General features: G+C 31.6%; 1 protein-coding gene across 5 annotated transcripts; it reads right to left on the bottom strand.

The window, feature by feature from the left end:
- Positions 1-1,911: 1,911 nt before the first annotated feature.
- Positions 1,912-16,346, bottom strand: LOC141338472 (A-type potassium channel modulatory protein KCNIP2-like). Of its 5 annotated transcripts, XM_073844026.1 has the most exons (10): positions 15,980-16,346; positions 7,305-7,307; positions 6,482-6,584; positions 6,260-6,380; positions 5,943-6,012; positions 5,740-5,810; positions 3,338-3,445; positions 3,125-3,229; positions 2,744-2,806; positions 1,912-2,131 (listed from the first exon to the last, which is right to left on the bottom strand). In XM_073844026.1, the coding sequence occupies exons 1-10, from the start codon at positions 16,050-16,052 to the stop codon at positions 2,084-2,086; spliced, it is 765 nt and encodes a 254-aa protein (XP_073700127.1). In that variant the 5' UTR covers positions 16,053-16,346; the 3' UTR covers positions 1,912-2,083. The 5 variants fall into 5 exon arrangements, with proteins under 5 accessions (XP_073700127.1, XP_073700126.1, XP_073700128.1 ...); XM_073844025.1 differs by lacking the exon at positions 7,305-7,307; XM_073844027.1 differs by lacking the exon at positions 7,305-7,307 and having other exon boundaries at positions 6,260-6,384; positions 6,486-6,584.
- Between the last annotated feature and the right edge of the window lie 3,012 nt (positions 16,347-19,358).

The following is a 19,358-nucleotide window of genomic DNA, read 5'->3' as shown; positions in this document are numbered from 1 at the left end:
AGCTTAATACAAAAAAAATATAATAATAATCACTAATAATATTTGAATAAATAGCTTTGTTTTCAGTAGAATTTTGGAAGGATTTGTAAAAAAAAAAAAAAGTTAAATATATATATATATATATATATATATATATATATATATATATATATATATATATATATATATAAAAATAATGAAAGTATTAATGAAATAAATAAATAAATAGTGGCGTGAAATGCATGCAGAAATAAGTCTTCAAGACATCAAATTCATAATTTTATCGAAATACACACGCGCGCGCGCACACACACACACACACACACACACACACAGAGAGAAGGTCACAAACTGTAAACGAACATATAATTTGTTATTTCATCCAAAGAAGACAGTGATGGACGCCTTGAATGAAGAAAAATTGCTTTGAAAGACTGTAAAATTGCTTCTGAGCAAGAACAGAACAGAAATAATTATGTATTATTATGCATTTAAAACATGAAAGACTCCATAACGACTGCAATCACATGAAAATGAACTGTTGTCCTCTATAATTGCTCTTCTGTTGTTAGCATTTCTTTACCGAGTATTACCATGGTAAAACGCGTTGAATACATTTAACGTTAAGTAGCCTACTGTCACTTGGATTCACTTTTAATTTGATGGTACTGAAAAGTACAGAAGGTGTAACTACAGTACTGTGATATTTACCACGTTTTAAAAAGATTAAAAGATTTACTTCACCAATGAATTGACATTTTATTATGAATACAACGTATTACCATGGTAAGTTACTGTGTCTATGCCCATTCAAAGCAACCACGATTTTTCTACCCCTCTGCTTCCACCCAACAGCGTCTTTGTGGTTATTTAAAAGTACAAATATTTTTCTGTACTTTCAGACTATATGTGTTTGACTTACAATATTGAAAAGAAATATTCGTTACCTTCTGTCGCGTTTATTTACATCGTTGTCTTTCTCCGCGGCCATCTTTCATCTTCCGTTTGAATCCACCGCTGCCGAGGCGTTAACCGCTGCTTAATCATGATTGGACCGTGTAGGAAAAGTGGGAGGGGCTACTGAGCCAGGCGGGTTTGCTGAGCGCTGATTGGTCTATTCAAATGTTTCAGAGATATACAGATCTGGGAACAGCTGTGAAGACGTCTAAAGCAGTAGACCGAACAAAGCTTGGCGTTTTAAACTAATAATTTATGAAAAACGATCTTTAAATGTCTAAAATGTATTTAAATTTAAATAATAGTCTTTCCGTTGTTTCTAAAACAGTGTTAACACCGAATATTTTCTATATTTAGCTACTTGCGATGACAAAATAATAATGAATATACTACTTGATATGAGACAATAATCTTTTTATAAAATTATTCAAAGGCTATAGATTGAATCAAATCAATTTCTAGAAATTCAATCAACACTTTTGTGCATAGCAATCATGAATTTATTTAACATTAAAAAAAAATCAAAAAATTAAATAATAAACTTGAAAAGGCTGACATAGCCCACATGTAATATGCATCGATCATCTACTTAAAATTTGATGGTAGATGTTATTTAATCATTTTTAACCAAACCAAAAACCTTTTGCATAGTTTGTTACGTCAAATTCCGCCAAACCTTTCCTGTTAGAGATATTGATTGTAAATTGTTGTGCATATATGTTTTTTTTAAGTAGTGTGTTACAACAAATCTAAATGAATTAATATTTTTTTGTACATTGTATGTATAGGATTTCAATACATTGCATTCCTTAGGAAACATAATAGGTGTTAAGAGTGTATTAAAAAATATATAACTGATGAACAAATTTAAAACTGAAAGAATCAAACTTTACAGAGCATTTTTGTTGAACTGGCTTAAAATATCTCTTCACATTATATTAAAAGGAAAAACAATGTGGGATATAACAGCTGATCTTCAAAGACATGGTTTCATCCGCAGGGTGTGAAATAACAAGGCATGCTCACGTTGCACCTGTTCAGGTGTTCGCTGTCAGTCTGTTTTGTAGCTGCGAGATGGAGGAAGTCACCAAGCAGACGCCACAACAGATCAAACACTGTTGCTTTTTGGAAAGATCAACATGCAGAGCTAAATTACATGATCCAACATCTGCATGGACTCCATGATGGCCTCGTCCTGAGTGAAAAGAATTGGTAAAATGGTTAAAAGTTAATTCAAAAATGGAAAAAATGTGGCAATGCATCACTTGCTCAGCATTTGATCCACTGCAGTGAATGGGTGCCGTCAAAACAGCTGATAAAAACATTATAGTGTTTGTTTACAGCTGTTTGCTTGTAAACGGTGCTTGATCTGTGCATATTTCTCTTCTGATTTCTCAGACAAGATGACTTTTTCACTGGAGGAATTATGTTTTGGATTATGGGGAAAAAAGCCAAGTTCAAAGCTAAAACATCTTAATGATTTGTTTTTCTTACAAACACGCAGCTTTTGGCTTCTCAAGATGTAAACTGGTGGACTGGAGTGTTGTGGATTACTTGTGGATTATTGTGGTGTTTTTATCAGCTGTTTGGACTCTCATTCTGACGGCACCCATTCACTTCCATTGGTGAGCAAGTGATGCAATGCTACATTTCTCTAAAACTGATGAAGAAACAAACTCATCTACATCTTGGATGAGCTGAGAGTGAGAACATTTTCAGCAAAACGGTTAACTATCCCTTTAAATATCATCAAAGGTCATGTACAGTTGGTAAAATTACCAAAAGCATAAAAAAGTTGTCTTTGTACCTTTTGACACGACTCCAGGAACTCCTCCATTGTGACGACACCATCATTGTTGCGATCCATTTTCTGTGTGCAAACAGATGAACGATCAATAAATGCATATTTTGAGACTTACTGTACCAAGCATTAAAAGTTTAATAGTAAGAATAATTAGAAAAAATATTAGTTTATGTTGTAGGTTTTTTCTTCAACTCCCCATGCATTTATTTGATCAAAAATACAGTAATATTGTGAAACATTTTTGCTATTTAAAATAGCTGTTCTCCATTTGAAATTGTCGTAAAATGTAATTTACTCCTGTGACGCAAAGCTACATTTTCAGCATCATTACTGCAGTCTTCAGTGTCACACGATCCTTCAGAAATCAGAGTTTTTTGAAGGTACCTGGAAGAAAGTTTCAACATGTTCTCTAGGTGCGCTGTCCTTCATAGAGGGATACGTATAATTCCCCATCATATCATAAATAGACTTCATAATATCATTCATCTCCTAAAACAGACAGGATAAATCAATGCATACAGTAATAGATTCACATTAATACCCAGTTTATGCAGAATAAACACTAAAATACACAATTGTAATTTGTCTATACTCTACCTCTTTCGTGATGCAGCCATCTTTATTAAGATCGTACAAACTAAAGGCCCAGCAAAGTCTATCAGTGACAGTACCACGCAAAATGATTGACAGGCCAACCACAAAATCCTGAAGCCAGTGAGAAACAAGAGACTAGTAAGTGTAAAAGAAAGTACGATTTAATATGCAACATGATGATAACAGCAAATCATCTACTCATTTGTCTTCTGATCTGTGAAAAAAAAAAAAAAAGTAAATACAGCTGGCAACAGCCATTACCAGGGTTCAAACGCTTTAAGGCATTTAAGCACATATGAAAAAAGACATTATGTAGCAAGCCTTTTTTGAAAATACAGGTCATTTACCATACAAATATTATGTTTTGAAACATTTATGACTGTTATAGCACCAGCTGTGGTCTGATCTCCTCAAAACTTTGCATGCTTGTTTAGAATCACCTGTCGCATGTGCTTAGGTTTTGTGAAGTTTTGAATTTTTCCTTAGGCTTCATAGGGTTTTCATACGATATGAATATTGCATGCATGTGTGAAAAACCTTGCAAATCGTTTATGCCCTTGAAAAAAGTGATAATGCCCCCCATGGCCTGATCTCCTTACAACTTTGCATGCTTGCTTAGAATCACCTCTTGCATGTGCTCAGCAGGTTTTGTGAAGTTTTGAGTTTTCCTGTAGGCTTTACAGGGTTTTGGGTAAATTCAGAGAGGCCCCTTTTCTAAAAGACCCTGTTATAGCTTCCCAAAAGGTAAATTATTGACCTAGAGAGTCCAGAGAATTATACTGCAGTGTTTTTTTTTTTTTTTAGATTAAATGAAAACCTATGGCTTGTTCGCAAAAGTAGTTTATTTCCATCTTCTGAATTATTTAACAAACGATTTGATTGACAAAAGTGGTTCTAGAGGCAAAGTTGTCCAGAATGAGGAGTTCTGTCATATGATATGAATATCGTGTGTATGTGTGAAAAACCGTGAAAACTACAATAGTTTACGCCCTTGAAAAAAATTATAACACCCCCCTGTGACCTGATCTCCTTATAACTTTGCATGCTTGTTGAATCACCTGTCGCATGTGCTCATCGGGTTTTGTGAAGTTTTGAGTTTTCCTGTCGGCTTTATAGGGTTTGGGGTAAATTCGGACAGGGCCCTTTTCTAAACGACCCCGTTATAGCTTCCCAATGGGTAAATTTCAACATTTGTTTGATAATTATTGACCTAGAGAGTCCAGAGAATTGTACTGCAGTGTTTTTTTTTTCCAGATTGAAGGTAAAACCTAGGACTAGTTCGCAAAAGTAGGTTTTCGACATCTTCTCAATTATTTAACAAACTATCTGATTGACAGCAGCGGTTCTAGAGGCAAAGTTGTCCGGAATGAGGAGTTCTGTCATATGATACGAATATTGCATGTATGCGTGAAAAACTGTGCAATGTACAATTGTTTATGCCCTTGAAAAAAGCGATATCGCCCCCCAAATTTCTCACAGACCTTTGGGGCTGTGTGTCAAACAGGCCCATCAATTTTCATTTTGTTTGGCACCTGTTAACCCTGTCTAATAGGTGCTCAAACTTCATCGGTCAATAGCAGCCTTTTTTTTTTTTTTTGAGATACGCAAATATCCTTATAGACACTTGTGGCACTTTAGAGCAAGTTTTTCACGTTGATAGGACAAATGGTTGCATAGGTATAGCCATTTTTATGTTTTTCCCTTATATAGCACCACCAAGTGGCCAAGCTCCACAATTTTTTTCCTGCAACCTCAGATTGAGAGCTTACGTAAGTGTTCTGAGTTTGTCGAAGATATCTTATTCCGTTCAGGAGTTATAAGCATTTTACTAAAAGTGGCCCTGCCCCTTTCAAACGTTTTGGCATCCCTTTGTGATGGCGAGTCAAACGTTTGACTTTTTTGGGTGATTACTGATATTCACTCTCCAGAGAATATTTCTGTACTGGTTTGGTTCCGATTTAGCGAAAAAACTAGGACTAGTTGGCAAAAGTAGGTTTTGCAAAAAAGAGCCTGCGATTTACAGTTTAGGAGTTATGAGCGATTTCATACTTTTGATTGCTATAGCGCCCCCGTCAGGCCAATTGGGCCGAGCTTTGGTGACATTGATGGCAGTGTGAGTACTACCATCCCTCCAAGTTTCAAGTCTCTACGACTTACGGTTTGGTCTGCATGATCAGTTTTACTTGGAGATCGCTGATCCGTGACCATTCTAACAACTACAATAAGGTTTCAGCGTTACGCGTTTGAACCCCTAATAATAAAAATATAGCATAAAATACATTAACTGTAAGACACTTTACACATTTGACATAGTTATTGTATATTACTATATACTTTCGAATGGTTTAAGTATATGATATGTGAATTACTTTTATTCATATTAAGTACATGAACAGCAAACTGACCTCAAAACTAACTGCTCCGTTTTTGCGTCTGTCAAAAGCCTCAAACAGGAAATGAGCATATGTGCTAGAGTCTGGGAATGTGAAAAATCAAACTTAATTTGAGAAACACAGAGGGATTTATAAAGGCCTCTTTTAAATTCAATTAATTAAAAGGTAGGAACAAATGAACTGCTTTAATTGCCTTCAGACATTAATTCACTCACCTCCATGAGGAAAAAAGTGAGAGTAGATTAACTTAAAAGTATCTTCATTTACTAATCCAGTGGGACATTCCTACGGCACATAAAATATAAACAAAAACATATTTAAAAATATGTCAGAATTTAATATATATTAATTAACAATAAATCGATTTGAGTGATTAATGCGTGTTATACGCCCACAGTACAGTAACCCTTTTTTGTAGAGAAGAAGACTGACATTTATATATAAATATAAATACATAAACTTATTGTTGAGTCCATTAATAGATCACACCTGTAGGGAGCTTAGAAAAGTCATCAAGGGAAGCATTTCTTACATTTTTGAAACTTCTATAGAGGACTTGTAGCTCTGCTTTGGTGAACTTGGTCCGTTCCATAATTTTTTCCAGACTATCTGGTCTGTAGCACACAGTGGCAAGCTCAAAATCCTCTTCTATACTGTCTAAATGACAGATGAAAACATAATTAAAAAACTAAAAACAATACTGAATTAATTTTAGAGATATATGCAAAAAGAAAAGCAGCAGAAAGTCGGTCACTTGCTTTGCCTGACAGTTGGTGTGGAGTCCCCATGACAGCAGGGCAGGAGTTTGAGGAAGCGCTGTTTCATGTTCTTTTTGCTCTGGCCTGAGGGAGGGTTACCTACAAACACACACACACACACACACACACACAAAAACATTGGGAAACTGCTTCGCTATGCTTAAGTGCTTTGTAAATCATTTAAATTCTATTACAAGGACACACAGCGGCGGTCCGTCACAGTCAGTTGGCCCAGTTTGCGGCTCTGGCTTTGATTCAAAAATGAATCGGTTCACTGAATTTGGAGAATTGTATTTTTAAAATAAAATAATATGAGCACACACTTTTCTTTGACCCTTTTGAGTTTACTGGACATGGCATTTGTATCAAAATGAAAAGCTCATACAGTTGGGACAAATTGCCAATAACATTAGTATAAAGTCGTATTCACATCTAACGATTTTTGGTTCCCCATTTGGTTCCCAGAACGTTAGTTTTTATGATTTGTTTTGGTTAGCCAGGAAAGTTTTCTTAACATTCCCAGAACATTCGTTTTTGCCTTTGTAGAATGTTCCCAGAACGTTAATCTAACGTTCCCAGAATGTTCATGCCAGTAATCATCCAGCACCATCACAACCCAGTATAGTATAAGTGGCATGGAAATGATCTGTATGGACTCCTAATCAGTGTTATAAAAAACATATCTTGTTTTAATGTATTGTACATATGGTTAAATATGATTAAATCTGTCTATTACGAGCTACCCAGATTTTACATTTCTTCAGCACCAAATAAAAACGACTTTAACACAAAGTATGGTTTATAAAATATGATGAAAACCACCTCTCTGCAACATTCTGGAAGCATTATTATATGGTTGCAAAAAGTAACCTAAAAATTACCATTAGGGAACGTTATTTTTAGGTTATTTATTAAAAAAAAAACACCCTGCAACGTTAATTTGTGGTTGCAATAAAATAACCTCAAAATAACCATTAGAAAATGTTCTCTGTAAGTTATTTTTAGTTTATTTTAAAAATGTTCTGGGAACGTTATTTTACAGTTGCAAAAAAAAAAAAAAATAAATAAAAATAACCATTAGAGAACGTTCTCTGTAAGTTATTTTTCAGTTATTTTAATAACAACCATCCTGCAACATTCTGGGAACGTTATTGTATGCTTGCAAAAAAAACTAAAAATAACCATTAAAGAATGTTCTCTGTAAGTTATTTTAGCTTATTTTAAAAACCATCAGGCAATGTTCTGGAAACGTTATTTTATAGTTGCAAAAAAACTAAAAATAACCATTAAAGAACGTCTCTGTAAGTTATTTTAGGTTATTTTAAAAACCATCAGGCAATGTTCTGGGAACGTTACTTTATAGTTGCAAAAAAACCTAAAAATAACCATTAAAGAACGTCTCTGTAAGTTATTTTAGGTTATTTTAAAAACCATCAGGCAATGTTCTGGGAACGTTACTTTATGGTTGCAAAAAAAAAAAAAAAACATTAGAGAACGTTCTCTGTAAGTTATTTTTAGGTTACTTTAAAAACAACCACCCTGCACCATTCTGGAAACGTTATTTTATGCTTGCAAAAAAAAAAAAAAAACTAAAAATAACCATTAGAGAATATTCTCTACAAGTTATTTTTATGTTATTTTAAAAACCATCAGGCAATGTTCTGGAAACGTTATTTTATAGTTGCAAAAAAACCTAAAAATAACCATTAAAGAACGTCTCTGTAAGTTATTTTAGGTTATTTTAAAAACCATCAGGCAATGTTCTGGGAACGTTACTTTATGGTTGCAAAAAAAAAAAAAAACATTAGAGAACGTTCTCTGTAAGTTATTTTTAGGTTACTTTAAAAACAACCACCCTGCACCATTCTGGAAACGTTATTTTATGCTTGCAAAAAAAAAAAAAAACTAAAAATAACCATTAGAGAATATTCTCTACAAGTTATTTTTATGTTATTTTAAAAACCATCAGGCAATGTTCTGGAAACGTTATTTTATAGTTGCAAAAAAACCTAAAAATAACCATTAAAGAACGTTCTCTGTAAGTTATTTTTAGGTTACTTTAAAAACAACCACCCTGCACCATTCTGGAAACGTTATTTTATGCTTGCAAAAAAAAAAAAAAACTAAAAATAACCATTAGAGAATATTCTCTACAAGTTATTTTTATGTTATTTTAAAAACCATCAGGCAATGTTCTGGAAACGTTATTTTATAGTTGCAAAAAAACCTAAAAATAACCATTAAAGAACGTTCTCTGTAAGTTATTTTTAGGTTACTTTAAAAACAACCACCCTGCACCATTCTGGAAACGTTATTTTATGCTTGCAAAAAAAAAAAAAAACTAAAAATAACCATTAGAGAATATTCTCTACAAGTTATTTTTATGTTATTTTAAAAACCATCAGGCAATGTTCTGGAAACGTTATTTTATAGTTGCAAAAAAACCTAAAAATAACCATTAAAGAACGTTCTCTGTAAGTTATTTTTAGGTTACTTTAAAAACAACCACCCTGCACCATTCTGGAAACGTTATTTTATGCTTGCAAAAAAAAAAAAAAACTAAAAATAACCATTAGAGAATATTCTCTACAAGTTATTTTTATGTTATTTTAAAAACCATCAGGCAATGTTCTGGAAACGTTATTTTATAGTTGCAAAAAAACCTAAAAATAACCATTAAAGAACGTTCTCTGTAAGTTATTTTTAGGTTACTTTAAAAACAACCACCCTGCACCATTCTGGAAACGTTATTTTATGCTTGCAAAAAAAAAAAAAACTAAAAATAACCATTAGAGAATATTCTCTACAAGTTATTTTTATGTTATTTTAAAAACCATCAGGCAATGTTCTGGAAACGTTATTTTATAGTTGCAAAAAAACCTAAAAATAACCATTAAAGAACGTTCTCTGTAAGTTATTTTTAGGTTACTTTAAAAACAACCACCCTGCACCATTCTGGAAACGTTATTTTATGCTTGCAAAAAAAAAAAAAAAACTAAAAATAACCATTAGAGAATATTCTCTACAAGTTATTTTTATGTTATTTTAAAAACCATCAGGCAATGTTCTGGAAACGTTATTTTATAGTTGCAAAAAAACCTAAAAATAACCATTAAAGAACGTTCTCTGTAAGTTATTTTAGGTTATTTTAAAAACCATCAGGCAATGTTCTGGAAACGTTATTTTATGCTTGCAAAAAAAAAAAAAAAAAACTAAAAACAACCATTAGAGAACATTCTCTGTAAGTTATTTTTAGGTTATTTTAAAAACCATCAGGCAATGTTCTGGAAACGTTATTTTATGCTTGCAAAAAAAAACTAAAAAACTAAAAACAACCATTAGAGAACATTCTCTGTAAGTTATTTTAGGTTATTTTAAAAACCATCAGGCAATGTTCTGGAAACGTTATTTTATGCTTGCAAAAAAAAAAAAAAAAACTAAAAACAACCATTAGAGAACATTCTCTGTAAGTTATTTTTAGGTTATTTTAAAAACCATCAGGCAATGTTCTGGAAACGTTATTTTATGCTTGCAAAAAAAAACTAAAAATAACCATTAGAGAATGTTCTTTGTAAGTTATTTTTAGGTTATTTTAAAAACCATCAGGCAATATTCTGGGAACGTTATTTTATGCTTGCAAAAAAAAAAAAAAAAAACTGAAAATAACCATTAGAGAATATTCTCTGCAAGTTATTTTTATGTTATTTTAAAAACCATCAGGCAATGTTCTGGAAACGTTATTTTATAGTTGCAAAAAAAACTAAAAATAACCATTAAAGAACGTTCTCTATAAGTTATTTTAGGTTATTTTAAAAACCATCAGGCAATGTTCTGGAAACGTTATTTTATGCTTGCAAAAAAAAAACTAAAAATAACCATTAGAGAACATTCTCTGTAAGTTATTTTTAGGTTATTTTAAAAACCATCAGGCAATATTCTGGGAACGTTATTTTATGGTTGCAAAAAAAAACTTAAAAAAATAACCATCAGGGAACGTTCTCTATAGGTTATTTTAAAAACAACTCTGAGAACGTTATTATATGGTTGCAAAAAAAAAAAAAAAAAAAAAAACTAACAAATTACCATCAGGGGATGTTCTCTATAGATTATTTTAATAACAACCACCATGCAACATTCTGGAAACGTTATTTTATGGTTGCAAGAAAATAACTTAAAAATAACCATTAGAGAATGTTCTCTGTAAGTTATTTTTAGGTTATTTTAAAATCCATCAGGCAATGTTCTGGGAATGTTATTTTATGGTTGCAAAAAAAAAAAAAAAAACTTAACAATAACATCAGGGAACATTCTCTATAGATTATTTTAATAACAACCACCATGCAACGTTATGGGAATGTCATTTTATGGTTGCAAATAAAAAATAAATAAAAAAATAACCATCAAGGAACATTCTCTATAGGTTATTTTCATAACAACCACCCTGCAATGTTCTGTGAACATTATTTTATGGTTAAAAAATAATAACCTAAAAATTATTTTTTTTAGGTTATTTTAAAAACTATCAGGAAATGTTCTGAAAACGTTATTTTATGGTTACAAGAAAAATATAACCTAAAAAGAATGTTCCCCTAACATTATTATTTGGCTCCCAAAAAAATAACCAAACGGGAACCAAAAACTAACATTAGGCGAACATTCTGTTTGCTAGGAAGCAATGCTCACTCAGGTTACTTCCTGAGTGTCTAGTGAAGTTTCAATCAATCCGTTAAGAGCGATTCGTCCCACACGTTAAATTTCCTTGAAAAAGTCTTGAAATCACTGCATTTCACCAGCGGAATGTAAAGTAATCCAGAGGTAAAGTAAAAGCAATGTCTCACAAACAAGAGTGTGCTTTTAATTTTCAGACCAACAGATGAAAAGCTGAATCAATCGAGTGTCACATACAATTCAGTTTCTGAATGAGTCAATAGTGAATTAATTGAGTGAATAGCTTAAGCGCTCGTAAAGACAATTTTCCTGTAATAGTTCCTGATCATTGTTTTGAATAGATAATTCATGACTGATAAACACAGTAATTTGTCGCCACCTATTGACCTAACCCGCAAAAACGTTCACTAAAAAATCCCCACAAACAGTCAATGCTCAAACACGGACAATTATCCCTATAAAAAGTTGCCCATTGAAACAAACTCTGAAATCAATGCGAATGTGATGAATAAACCATTAAACTAAAAGCCAGAGACAAAAATAAAGTGACTGAAATTATATTCGGCACAGACCTTAAATCAGTTTCATCGAGTGTGATCATTGCATTTGGTACTGAGCTTTATTTACATATCTATCATCAGCCGATTCACGAGACTTCATTCTGGTGAATTATTTCAAACACCTGTTCCTCCAGGGCTTATTCATACTAGCGTGGAAAAACCAACAAAACCAACACTAGGTTAAACGCACAGCGCATGCGCACAGGTGCATACAGCCCATTGAAAATACTGGCGCACATCTGCAGGAACACAAACATTGAGCCCACATACAGTAGGCTATATGAACATTAACATATGAAAAAAAAAAAAAACTGTGCAAAGTATTGCTGTAAACTAGCTTTCATGTTAAAAAACACATTTTCATTTACCATCCTATAAAAATATGTCTAAAAGGCAGCTAAATATTAAATATATGTACCATTAGAAAAAATAACCATTAGAGAAAGTTATTCTTAGGTTATTTTAAAAACCATCAGGTAATGTTCTGGGAACGTTATTTTATGGTTGAAAAAAAAAAGTAAAATAACCATCAGGGAATAGTGTTTTTAATAACAACCACCATGAAACGTTCTGGAAATGTTATTTTGTGTTTGCAAAAAAATAACCTAAAAATAACCATTAGAGAATGTTCTCTGTATGTTGTTTTTAGGTTATTTTAAAAACAACCACCCTGCAACGTTCTGGGAACGTTATTTTATGGTTGCAAAAAACCTTTAAAATAACCATCAGGGAATGTTCTCTTTAAGTTTTTTTTAATAACAACCACCATGTAACGTTCTGGGAACGTTATTTTATGGTTGCAAGAAAATAACCTAAAAATAACCATTAGAGAATGTTCTCTGTAAGTTATTTTTAAGTTATTTTAAAAACCATCAGGCAATGTTCTGAGAACGTTATTTTATGGTTGCAAAAAAAACCTAAAAATAACCATTAGAGAACGCTCTATGTAAGTTATTTTTAAGTTATTTTAAAAACCATCAGGCAATGTTCTAAGAACGTTATTTTATGGTTGCAAAAAAACTTTAAAATAACCATCAGGGAATGTTCTCTTTAAGTTTTTTTTTAAATAACAACCACCATGTAACGTTCTGGAAACGTTATTTTATGGTTGCAAGAAAATAACCTAAAAATAACCATTAGAGAATGTTCTCTAAGTTATTTTTAGGTTATTTTAAAAACCATCAGGCAATGTTCTGGGAATGTTATTTTATGGTTACAAGAAAATAACCGAAAAATAACCATTAGAAAATGTTATTTTTAGGTTATTATAAAAACAACCACCCTGCAACGTTCTGGGAACGTTATTTTATGGTTGCAAAAAAAACTTAAAAATAACCATCAGGGAATGTTCTTTTTAAGTTATTTTAATAACAACCACCATGCAACATTCTGAGAACGTTATTTTATGGTTGCAAGAAAATAACCTAAAAATAACCATTAGAGAATGTTCTCTGTAAGTTATTTTAGGTTATTTTAAAAACCACCAGGCAAAGTTCTGAGAACGTTATTTTATGGTTGCAAAAAAACTTTAAAATAACCATCAGGGAATGTTCTCTTTAAGTTTTTTTTTAAATAACAACCACCATGTAACGTTCTGGAAATGTTATTTTATGGTTGCAAGAAAATAACCTAAAAATAACCATTAGAGAATGTTCTCTGTAAGTTATTTTTAGGTTATTTAAAAAACCATCAGGCAATGTTCTGGGAATGTTATTTTATGGTTACAAGAAAATAACCGAAAAATAACCATTAGAAAATGTTATTTTTAGGTTATTTTAAAAACAACCACCCTGCAACGTTCTGGGAACGTTATTTTATGGTTGCAAAAAAAACTTAAAAATAACCATCAGGGAATGTTCTTTTTAAGTTATTTTAATAACAACCACCATGCAACATTCTGAGAACGTTATTTTATGGTTGCAAGAAAATAACCTAAAAATAACCATTAGAGAATGTTCTCTGTAAGTTATTTTAGGTTGTTTTAAAAACCACCAGGCAATGTTCTGAGAACGTTATTTTATGGTTGCAAAAAAACTAAAAATACCCATTAGAGAACGCTCTCTGTAAGCTATTTTTAGGTTATGTAGAACATGTTTTTCTTTTATTTCAAAAATCATTAGAGTATTAAGTAAAGATCATGTTCCGTGAAGATATTTAATACATTTCGTACCATAAATATATCAAAACTTAATTTTTGATTAGAAAAATGCATTGCTAAGCACTTCATTTGGACAACTTTAAAGGTGATTTTCTCAATATTTTGATTTTTTTTCACCCTCAGATTATTTTTTTAAAAACTTGTATCTCGGTCAAATATTATCTTATCCTATCCTAACAACCATACATCAGCTTTGTGATGAAGTACAAATCTTAATTTTATGACTGGTTTTGGTTTTTTTCACAAAACCAGTCATTAGGGTAATTTTTTTGAAATTGAGATTTATACATCTTCTAAAAACTTTCCATTGATGTCTGGTTCGTTAGGATAGGACAATATTATAGGCAGAGATACAACTATTTAAAAATCTAGAACCTGAGGGTGCAAAAAAATCGAAATATTGAGGAAATCACCTTTAAAGTTGTCCAAATGAAGTTCCTAGCAATGCATATTACTAATCAAAAATTAAGTCTTCTTGAGACATGATCTTTACTTAATATCCTGATGATTTTTGGCATAAAAGAAAAATTGATCATTTTAACCCATACAATGTATTGTTGGCTATTGCTACAAATAGAACCGTGCTACTTGAAAAAGCTTTTCCCAATGTTTTCCAATTTCCAATTTCATTATTTTCGCAATTCCATTGCGGGCCGCTAGAGGCGCCGACATTACACTTTTCCGCTTTAAATAGCTTCTCACACAGTTCAGGAGTGATTTTGGCCCGTTCGTCCAGGTGTTTTTCCAGCAGTAATCGATTTTTAAAACAATCCCTCAGATTGTCGTTTGGATGAAAAGTTGGAAAGACATTTCAGTCTCACATTTGGCCTCTAATCTGAGAGTATTGACAGGCATGAAGGGCCAAACCAAGATGGACGCAACAACAAAAGTGGCTAGCTGATCTGAATCCTTAAAAAGGGCAGAAAGGTGATTAAGATCCTAAAAAAAGATAATGATAAGCTGTAAACGAATTCAGAAACAGAACTTGCAGTAGCTCAGCGAGATACAGAAAGCACTATATTTACTTTATGATGGTACTTTTTGTAATGTCTCAATTATAACATGTTTTTATAGCCTACTGTAGGTTAGTTTGACCAAAGGCAACGGTACAGATGTGACACTGACAAAGAGCACGCCTGACTATAAAATGAAACTTCATTAATTATTCAAGCAATATTATAAAGCCTTTGTTATGACAAGATGTGAGATACGATTAGCGTGAAACGAATGAAAGACTCAAGTGATTTATTGCAGACCTTCACTTGTCGGGAAATTAGTAGAAACTAGTAGAGATTAGAAATGTAAATATTTAGTAGCCTAAGTTGGTTAACTAGTTAGTTTAGCGGCTGCAGAAATGGCTAGCAAATCTAAATATGAATAGAAAGGATATCCAGGATGTTAGTTAGCTAAATAGCATGCCAATTTGTTTACTTGGTAAGTTAGCTGGTTAGCAGTTTAGTTAACGTTAGTACTAAGGCAGACTACATAGCAAAACAATCAAAATATGAACTGTGTTGGTATTTTTGTCAATGTCAGAAATGTGTTTATTAACCGCGGTATTAGCCATAAAACATAAAATTAGGACATAAAATATTTAACTAAATGCTTTTTAAAATAGCTTGAGGTAGAGTTTAATACAGCCGTGTATCGTAGCTATTATGTTATTTTCTTTAAAACTGAAATAATTCAGTTAAATTACCATTACGTTAAACCATTTATCATAGTCATTAAACAATCGATGCCGAAGAGATTATATCAATACAAATCCTGTCAGGTTTACACTATGCAGAAATAATGTGGTAAATATAGTAAATATCCAAAATATAACCAAACATCGAGAAGCGTAGCGTTTCTAAAATAGCATGAATACATATTCTGTCAGAATTGGTTAGACATTGGAAAATATGTCTGGTTAAAGTAATTTTGCAAAGTGAAAACCTAAACTAAACTAAACTGTTTGTCAGCAAGAGTTTAGCGAACATATTTATTCCGCAAACAAGAGCAGCCAGTTTTATCTGAGAGTAGCCTATACTAAAATAGCCTACAATGCGTCTATAAATTGCGATAATAATGATTGGTGTCAGTCGTGTCGCATTAAGTGCACTTACCTGTCAGCAGGTCATTGGATCCGTCACATTCTCCAGAAGTATTGAAACTCTCATCTCTAGATTTCACCTTCATTTTGCCTATCGCGCAAAATGCAGTCCGAGTAAAATACCTTTAATCCCTCGCAGTGAGAAGTACTATTAAGTTATCTGTCTGCCAGCAAATGTAAGTGCAAGGCTTTCGAGAGTGAATAATGTTGTTATATTTCCATTAGAAGAAGTTCCCGTCGGTCGTCAGGCTGTGTGCTGGTTTGACTTCGCTCCAGTATCCGGTTCATCCACGCAGAACATGTGTAGAATGTTTTGACTGTACTATCGAAGTCAGTGCTTTTTTGATATTATAAAAGAGCCTCCGCGCTGCCTTGCTGCCATCTGCTCTGCCCTGCTGCAAAATGAATGAACCTCTCGGTGAATCAGGACTCCGTGTCTCCAGGCTTGACTCAGACCGCGCGTTTGGGCATCATCATTGGCACGGTCCAAATCACTAATTTTAGCAAACTTCACAGCGATTTACATGGCAATCCAGCAGCAGTAGCTATTTTAACACACTCCAAAGCATTTTTGGCTCTTTCCAAAAATAATTTTGGCACTTTACAAATCAGTTCATTTTGTGTTTCAAATTGAAAACATTGAAGTATTGCCATTTAAAAACATTCCAATTCATTTTCGGCATGTTACAATTAATACTTTTTGTTGCGTTTTTTTAATCCAGGATCAAAATAATGTCACATACTGAATAATAATGATACATTACAATCAAAATTTCGGCATATTCCGTGTCAAAGGGATTTGTACACATTCTGAATCAAAAGCATTTGAAATATTCCAAATCAAAAGCATTTTTACACAATCTGGATAAAAAGCATTTTAAATATTCTAAATCAAAGGTATTTTTACACATTCTGAATTAAGAGCATACTTGCATATTCCAAAATAAAAGGCATTTTTACACATTCCGAATCAAAAGTATTTAAAATATTCCAAAATCAAATGCATTTTTACACAATCTGGATCAAAAGCATTTTAAATATTCTAAATCAAAGGCATTTTTACACATTTTGAATTAAGAACATATTTACAGATTCCAAATCAAAGCCATATTTACAAATTCTGAATCAAAAGTATTTAAAATATTCCAAATCAAAGACATTTTTACACATTCCTGTTTAAAAGCATTTTACATATTCCAAAATCAAAGGCATTTTTACACATTCTGACTTAAGAGCACACTTACATATTCCAAAATAAAAGGCATTTTTACACATTCCGAATCAAAAGGATTTTTACATATTCTGAATTAAGAACATATTTACATATTCCAAATCAAAGCCATATTTACACATTCTGAAACAAAAGTATTTAAAATATTCCAAATCAAAGCCATATTTACACATTCTGAAACAAAAGTATTTAAAATATTCCAAATCAAAGACATTTTACACATTCCTGTTTAAAAGCATTTTACATATTCCAAATCAAAAGCATTTTTACACAATCTGGATAAAAAGCATTTTAAATATTCTAAATCAAAGGTATTTTTACACATTCTGAATTAAGAGCATACTTGCATATTCCAAAATAAAAGGCATTTTTACACATTCTGAATCAAAAGTATTTAAAATGTTCCAAAATCAAATGCATTTTTACACAATCTGGATCAAAAGCATTTTAAATATTCTAAATCAAAGGCATTTTTACACATTTTGAATTAAGAACATATTTACAGATTCCAAATCAAAGCCATATTTACACATTCTGAAACAAAAGTATTTATAATATTCCAAATCAAAGACATTTTTACACATTCCTGTTTAAAAGCATTTTACATATTCCAAAATCAAAGGCATTTTTACACATTCTGACTTAAGAGCACACTTACATATTCCAAAATAAAAGGCATTTTTACACATTCCGAATCAAAAGGATTTTTACATATTCTGAATTAAGAACATATTTACATATTCCAAATCAAAGCCATATTTACACATTCTGAAACAAAAGTATTTAAAATATTCCAAATCAAAGCCATATTTACACATTCTGAAACAAAAGTATTTAAAATATTCCAAATCAAAGACATTTTACACATTCCTGTTTAAAAGCATTTTACATATTCCAAATCAAAAGCATTTTTACACAATCTGGATAAAAAGCATTTTAAATATTCTAAATCAAGGGTATTTTTACACATTCTGAAGTAAGAGCATACTTGCATATTCCAAAATAAAAGGCATTTTTACACATTCCGATTCAAAAGGATCTTTACATATTCTGAATAAAAATAATTTTTAAATATTCAGAAACAAAAGCATTTTTTAAATATTCTAAATCAAAGGCATTTTTATACATTGCAAATTAAAGCATTTTTATTCCGAATCAAAGGCATTGTCACACATTCAAAATCAAAAGCATTTTTAAATTTTCCTAATTAAAGGCATTTTTACATATTCTGAATCAAAAGCACTTTAAATATTCCAAATCAAAAGCAATTTTACATATTCCAAATCAAAGGCATTTTTTACACATTCCAAATGAAAAGCATATTTACATATGCCTAATCAAAGGCATTTTTACACATTATAAATCAAGAGCATATTTACATATTCCAAATCAAAGGTATTTTTACACATTATGAATCAAAAGCATTTTACATATTCTGAGTCAAACGCTTTTTTAAATATTTCAAATCAAAAAGCATTTTTACATATTCCAAACCAAAGGCATTTTACATATTCCACATCAAAGGCATTTTTGCATATTCCGAATCAAGCATTTTTACATATTCCGAATAAAAAGCATATTTACATATTCCAAAACAAAAGCATTTCTATATACACCAAAATCAAATACATTTTTAAATATTTGAAATCAAAAAGCATTTTTACGTATTCCAAATCAAAAGCATTTGACATATTTCAAATCAAAGGCATTTTTACATTTTCCGAATCAAAAGCATTTGACATATTCCAAATCAGGCATTTTTACACATTCCAAATCAAAGGCATTTTTACATTTTCCGAATCAAAAGCATTTGACATATTCCAAATCAGGCATTTTTACATTTTCCAAATCAAAAGCATATTTACATTTTCTGAATCAAAGGCATTTTTACATATTCCGAATCAAAAGCATTTTACATATTCCAAATCAGGCATTTTTACACATTCCGAATCAAAAGCATATTTACATTTTCTGAATCAAAGGCATTTTTGCATATTCTGAATCAAAGGCATTTTACATATTCCAAATCAGGCATTTTTACACATTCCAAATCAAAAGCATATTTACATTTTCTGAATCAAAGGCATTTTTACATATTCCGAATCAAAAGCATTTTACATATTCCAAATCAGGCATTTTTACATATTCCGAATCAAAAGCA

This window comes from Garra rufa, chromosome 7, assembly GCF_049309525.1.
Source record: "Garra rufa chromosome 7, GarRuf1.0, whole genome shotgun sequence".
NCBI lineage: Eukaryota > Metazoa > Chordata > Actinopteri > Cypriniformes > Cyprinidae > Garra > Garra rufa.
The sequence above is the reverse complement of the archived record's forward strand: the minus strand, read 5'-3'. Positions and strand labels throughout refer to the sequence as shown.